Source organism: Megascapheus bottae, chromosome 29 (genome assembly GCF_031878675.1).
Source record: "Megascapheus bottae isolate mThoBot1 chromosome 29, mThoBot2.hap1, whole genome shotgun sequence".
NCBI classification, from domain to species: Eukaryota; Metazoa; Chordata; class Mammalia; order Rodentia; family Geomyidae; genus Megascapheus; species Megascapheus bottae.
Window position 1 is genome coordinate 14,515,262 of NC_143537.1, and position 6,926 is coordinate 14,522,187.

The window sequence follows — 6,926 nt, forward strand, 5'->3', positions numbered from 1 at the left end:
GGGGACACAAAGTATCTCACACTGAATTTGATATGATCAGAGGACTAAAGAGATGGCGAAAGGATACATTTATATCCACATACAATGGGGCGGCTTAGCCTAGGAAGCAGAAAGAAGGCCTGAGGGAAGCCTGGTACAGGCTGGACCAAACCCTGGGCAAGAGGGCAGTGGGCCCAGGCTGTAGCCCCATAGGAGCTCACGCTTTACTGACGCAGACATCATCAAGTTGTCTGAACAGAGGCCTCACAGATATGGGTGCTCTTGAGGAGCAGACAAAGTGAGTTTCTAGCCAGGCGCTGGTGGCTCATACCTGTAATCCTAGCTACTCAGGAAGCTGAGACCTGAGGAGAATGGTTCAAAGGTTGCCTGGGCAGGAAAACTGGTGAGGCTCTAATCTCTAATTAGTCACCTAAGAGCTAGAAGTGGAGCTGTGGCTCAAGTGGTAGAATACTAGTCTTGGGCAAAAAAGCTCAGGGATAGCACCCAGGTCCTGAGTTCAAGCCCCAATAATGATACCCTTCCAAAAAAAGTAAAGAAGGAAAAGAAACTGAGCCCCAACTAGGAAAATATTCTTCCTGAGGTGCTGGTTAGAAGCCTTCTTAAATGGGGTTGGTGATACGAGTACCCCAAAAGGAACACCCCACTCCTGACACAACAATCAAAAAACATTTTTGGCCAGTCCTGGGGCTTAAACTCAGGGCCTGGGCACTGTCCCTTAGCTTCTTTTGCTCAAGGTTAACATTCTACCATTGGAGCCACAGCACTACTTCTGGATTTTTCTTTTTTTTTTCTTTTTAAAATAAATTATATAATTTATTGACAGATCTCAAGGTCATTATATTGAGTGAAAAAAACTCCTAAGATTGTATATATGTCTCAGAATAACACAATTATAAAAATGAAAAAAAAAACCCAGCATATTCTAGGGATAAGGAATGGTGAAGTTTAGATAAAGGAAGGCCAATATGATGCTAAAAGCATACCATGAAGATGTCTGTAGTGCTGGGATAGCTGTAACTGTTGATTTTGATGGTGGTTCCATTACTGTACATGTGATTGATTGCATAGATGTCTATAATACATACATTCGCTGTGTTGTTGTAATACAGTTAGTTAAAATGCGAAATCTGGGTTTTTCTTTTAATGTGGCAATGAGGAATTGAACCCAGAGCTTCATGCATGCTAGGCAAGCATTCTACCACTAAGCCACATTCCCAGCCCATCAAATTAATTTTTTTGTTGGTTCTGGGACTTGAACTCTGCCTCTGAGTTCTTCAGCTCAAGGCTACTGTCCTTCCCTTTGAGCCACAGCACCACTTCCTCAAATCAATCATGTTTGGTAGGCTTTGTGATTTGAACTCTGGGCTTGGGCTCTGTCCCTGAGCTCTTTAGCTACTGCCCTACCACATGAGCCACAGTGCCACTTCCAGTTTTCTAGTGATAAGAATCTCCCAAAAATGGTTATCAATGTTGAGAAGTAATGCACCCACTACCTGACAGAAGTAACTGTAACTCCTCTATATATTACCCCAACAATAAAATGAAAGGAAAGAAAAGAATCTCTCGGACTTTTTAGTTCCCTGGCTGGCTTTGAACTGTGATCCTCAGATCTCAGCCTTCTGAGTAGCAAGGATTACAGGCATGAACCTGGCTCAAATTAAAATTTTTTTGTTGGTTGTGGGGCTTGAACTCTGGGCCTGGGCACTGTCCCTGAGCTCCTAAGCTCAAGGCTACTGTCCTACCCCTTGTGCCACAGTGCCACTTTTCATTTTCTACTGGCTAACTAGAGATAAGAGTCTCACAGACTTTAGTGTCCAGGCTGGTTTTGAACCGCAATCCCCAGATCTCAGCCTCCTGAGTAGCTAAGATTACAGGCATAAGTCACTGTGCCCGGCTCAAGTTAAGATTTTATATAATCAAATCAGAGGCCCAGTTACAAACTACTATGAATTTACTTCTTCAGGGAGGCCTCTAGGCAGATGACCAGCTGGGCCTTCTTGGGACACGGACTTTGGTACAATGCAGATGGGAAAACCGGGTTGAAGCCAGGACTTGGCAAATAAATGACTCACTTCTTAGTGGAAAATCTAGACATGTTCCTCAACTCTTAGGATGGACTCTGAGCTGACTGATATTTCCTTTAACAAAATGAATTGACTCAATGGTTTGAAAAACCAAGGCCCAAAAAGTCCCTGCCCATCATCTGAGGGCTCAGCTATATGGTGCAAAATGTTTTCAAGAGAACATGGAAGAATAGCACATGGCCACAAATGCCTGGCCCTTGGCAGTTGCTCAGAAGCTCTAAGCTGCAACAGAAAGTGAGTATTTGTGGCGGTGGTACAATGGGAAAAGTCATTACAGAGCATAGCATGGATTGGCTAAGCCATCTATTTATCTGTCCATCCACCTACCTACACATCCATTTGTCTGGTTGACCCTTGTGGTCTCTGCTCTTGCCTAGCTCAGTGCTCGAGGAAGTAGGCCGTGTTGTATAATGTGGTCTAGGCTATGATCGGGGAGCTAGAGGAAGGACCAGTTTTAGATAGAGTGGGCTGCAGGTAGGAAGAAATGCTGATGATATAAAGACCGAAGAATTGAGAGGAAAGGGTGTCTCCCAGGCAGAGGGGAGCAAATATGCAAAGGCCAGAGTTGTTGAGAGAGTTCATGGAGCACTCAGGAAATTCAGATAAGGAAATCTTAAATCCATGAAATATTGTACAAAGGTCAGCAGCCTAAATCTGTGAGGCTGGCCTCTAAGACAGGCTGAGCTTCTTGGCACAATCCTCCATGTTGGCAAAGCTGGAGCTGTCTATACTTGCTGCCCGAGCAGCCTGTTGCTCTGCTTGATCCTCAGAGTAGTTCACTAGTGGAACACAGGGACTCCCTCTCTTCAGTAACAAGCCACAGAATCAGAACTCAAGCTGGAATTCATTCCTGTCTTGTCTGGCTGATCTAACCCCAGCCAACAGTGGAGCCTTTCCTGCCACCCATCCTCTCCAACACAAAAAAGAAAACCTAGAACCAGGCGCAAGTAGCTCTCGCTTGTAATCTTAGCTACTCGGGAGACTGAAATCTGAGGATCATAGTTTAAAGCCAGACAAGGCAGGAAAGTCTCTAAGACTCATCTCTAATAAAAAAATTAAAGACTCATCTCTACTCCAAAAAAGCCAGAAGTGGTGCTGTGGCTCAAGTGGTAGAGGGCTAGTCTTGAGCACAAAGAGGCTAAGGGACAGCATCAGGCCCTGAGTTCAAGCCCCAGGACCTGCAAACATAATTAATTACAAAAATAAATAAATAAGAAAAAACTGGCTCCAGTAAGCTCAGAAGAGGGGAGCCCAGGTCCTGGGAGGGTCACCAGAGCCTGAATGTGGGGTGAGACAGCAGGGCACACCATGGGCTCCCTCCTGGCTGTCATCAAGAATTTGCCATCTTCTCCTGGCTGTGTCTTCCTCCCATTTGGGGTGCTGAAAGGCAGTGGGTGAAGGACTGGGCTGTCTCCTTCTCAGGTGAGGTCCATCCTAAGGAGGTATTTGCACTGACTGAAGCTCCATGATTTGGGGGCTGGGTCTGTGCCCTTCCTTGGCAACCAGGGGATACCAGTTTTCCAGGTTTGTTGGCTCTGTTTGAGACATTCAGAACCACATGCATTTGCTCTGAGATTCTCTTTGAACCTGGAAGCCACTGTAGGGCAGAACTGTGAGTCCAGGTCCTCTGAGGACACTGGTTTCTGAGCCAGCCCACGCCACCGAGTCCTTGGCATGAGAGAAGGCAGAGACTCCTCATTGTTTCACTGGGCCTTGGACTCCTCTGACCTTGTCTCTGCTGATAGGGTTGGGTGAAGTGGTCCCTGGAGTTCCAGGACTACTCCTTCTATGCCCAGGAGGCTCTCTGGGATGCAACAGGTGTGTGGGGAGACAGTGTGCAGACAGCCCCCATGGGGGATCAGTGGAGCTGGTGTTGCCAAGCAAGCCACTGTGTTTGTAAATATTCACCTGGCAGAAGGAACAAACCTTCCTTCCCTCCCACCTACCCTGAGTCTTTTTCTCCTGCACAGACCCCATTCATAATAAGAAGTGGTGGCACAGGCTGCAGACACCTGGGTCCTCCTTCCACCATCCTGTTTTCTCTGCTGATTCAGACAGACCACAATAGAGGATGGTGAGTGGTGAAAGCTGTCACTCATGATCCAGGATAGGAAAGAACAGGAAGAAGTGGGGGGGGAGTGGAAGCATACTGACTACAAGGTGATGCATTAGCAGAGGCAAGGCCCTAAAACATAGTCCCTTGTGGGTAAAGTCAAGGGTTCAGAGGCTCAGCTCTGGGAAATCCTCCATTGATAAGCCTCCCATCCAGAACACCAGGCCTTCACAATCTAGCTAACGGTTCTGGACAGAATGACTACTTCCTAAACATCTCTCAAAGTGGACCCCTTCCCCACCAAAACCTCAGGCCTAATCTAGAAACCATCACGAGGTTCAACCCAGATACACACACCAGACTCTAACCTGTGCTTTCTGTGACATTTAAGCTGTTTTTCTCATACACAGCCATGACCAGATCACACCACTACTCAAAAACTTTACCTGACTCCCTATTGCCTTTAGACCGGAGTCCAAACGCAACATGACAGCCCCGAGACTCTCTGGGCTCCTCCTGATTCATCCTTCCCTTTACAATCACCCCCATTTCGCTTCGCATCAGTCTGGGGTAAAGGGTTCTAGACCTCTACGCACCCCTGAGGTCTCTAGATACAGTAAGGAGCACAAGCTAAGCCACCAAATGGCTAATGAACCAACCTCCTCTCCAAGTAAAAAGAAAATCACAGCATGTCCCCCTGCCCTGTGTCCTTAACAAACAAATTTGGAAAGTGTTCAGAAAGGAGATTCTGGGGCAGGACTGATCTGATTTAGACTCTCATTAGCAGAATGGTCTGGGGCATCACTGCATCTCTCTCAGTCACATCTCATACAAAACCACAGGCAGAGAGTTCAGTGCCAGGTACACAGTAAGGAAAGTAACTCAGGAAATAGTAGTTACTGAAGTGATTACTTCCTCTCTTTGACAACCAAATGGGTTCAATGACAAGATACAAAAGGAGATAACATTCACATCACCCTACCTTTCCAGCAGGCTTCTGGCACTGAGGAGGTGACTGAGTTGATCCCACTAGAACCAGCCTCCATTTATAGGGCCCGTGAGGCCCAGGGAAAAAGGTTACCACATCTCCATCAAAGCACAAAAGTGGCCAAGGCTCTGCCCTGGAGACAGCCGATAGCAACAGCCGTCTGCTCTGAGAAGCCAGGTGGTGGTAGAGACGTTGCTAGTAGTGGCAGTGGCTCCCTGGTGGCTGTGGGAGCAGGTCTGGCAGGGAATAAGGCACAGAGCAGCTCTTGTGAGGAGCTGCTGGCCCCTCAAGGCTCCCACTCACCCCCCTCCTCATCTGCCCATGGGGCGGTGCTGGCTTAGATCAGCTCAGACCAAGCAACCAGCCTTAACCCTCCCTCTGCCAGGGTGCCAGGGCCTCAGCCACGCCCCTTTGTTTCCTCCCTCCACCACTCTCCCCAGCTCAACTCTGAAGGAGAGTGTGCCAAGGGGTTTCTCAAAGGACCCTCTCTCTATACAGCCATCTGGAACACTGATTAGGGGCCAGGGGCTTCAGCCATGCAGTGGGGATTTACCGTAAGTATAAATGTTGGGGGTGGAAAGCAGTGGGGACTGACAGGTGGGGAGGCCAGATCTCTGGGGTTGAGGGAGGCTTGGCACCACCCCCACTTGCACTCTCTACTCCCACAAGGTCAAACCAGTCTACAATGAAAAAGGAAAGAAACCAGGCATGGTCTCAGATAAAGTATCTGCTCAGTGATGCGCTGGGGCTCCAGGCCAATGATCAGGCTTAGAGGCAGAAGACAGCCACTTATCTCCAATGTAGACTGTAAGGCAACTCGTATCAGCCAGCTACTCCCCAGGCCTTCTCTGAAAGATACTGCTTCCATCATGCAGTGAGAATTGACAATCAGGTTGGAGCTGATCTTGAGCTCAGAATTCCTACAACATGTCTGCTGACTGTAACACTGAACTCTGGGCCTAAGTGCTGTCCCTGAGCTCTTCAGCTTAAAGCTAGTGCTCTAGCCCTTTGAGCTCCAGTACCACTTCTGATTTTTCTGGTGGTATATTGGAAATAACAGTCTCATTGACTTTCCTGCCAGGACTGGCTTTGAACCATGATCCTCAGATCTCAGCCTGCTGAGTAGCTAGGACGACAGGTGTGAGCCACCAGCACCCGGCAACTACTTCAGCTTTTTCACTCCAACTTCCCATGGCACTTCATTCCTCCCTCTCTGATGACCATGCCAGGGAGACAAGTCCAGACCACAGAACCAGGACCCCACTATTCATCAGATCCACAGATCTGGCCACTGGAAGGGGCATAAAGCCGAGGGAACGGTTCTACCCCAGGAAGCATGCAGTCTGTGGCCAGGCCAGCATAAGAAAAGCACAGGCCTCTGCATCCTACCTGTGCAACCCTGACCTGCAGAGTCCCAAGAATTCAAACCTGTCCCAACTAAGGGGGGGGGGGGGCTTCATTTCAGGATTTTGTGCTCCAGTCTAACATTCCACCCCCTCGAGACACAACTTTACTGTTGGCTTTTTTTTTTTTTTTTGCCAGTCCTGGATTTGAGCTCAGGGCCTGAGCACTGTCCTTGGACTTTCTCAAGGCTAGAGCTCTACCACTTGAGCATCAGCACCACTTGCGGCTTTTTTCTATGTATGTGGTACCTAGGAATCGAACCCGGGTCTTCATGCATGCTAGGCAAGCACTTTAACCACTAGGCCAAACTCCCGGCCCTACTGTTGGCTTCTTGGTAGTTAATTGGAGATCAGAGTCTTATGGACTTCCCTGCCCAGGCTGGCTTCAAACTGTGATC

General features: G+C 48.2%; 1 protein-coding gene across 2 annotated transcripts in view; it reads right to left on the reverse strand.

Annotated features, from left to right (window-relative positions):
* Acsl6 (acyl-CoA synthetase long chain family member 6) overlaps positions 1-5,310 on the reverse strand; it is a 41,950-nt gene extending 36,640 nt beyond the window's left edge. The window contains exon 1 of one of the 2 annotated variants that reach the window (XM_090321070.1): positions 5,120-5,310. In XM_090321070.1, the coding sequence (XP_090177196.1) occupies positions 5,120-5,183 (64 nt within the window). In that variant the 5' untranslated portion in view covers positions 5,184-5,310. The remainder of the gene's footprint in view (positions 1-5,119) is intronic. The other variant, XM_090321069.1, reaches the window with a different exon arrangement.
* Positions 5,311-6,926: the final 1,616 nt, after the last annotated feature.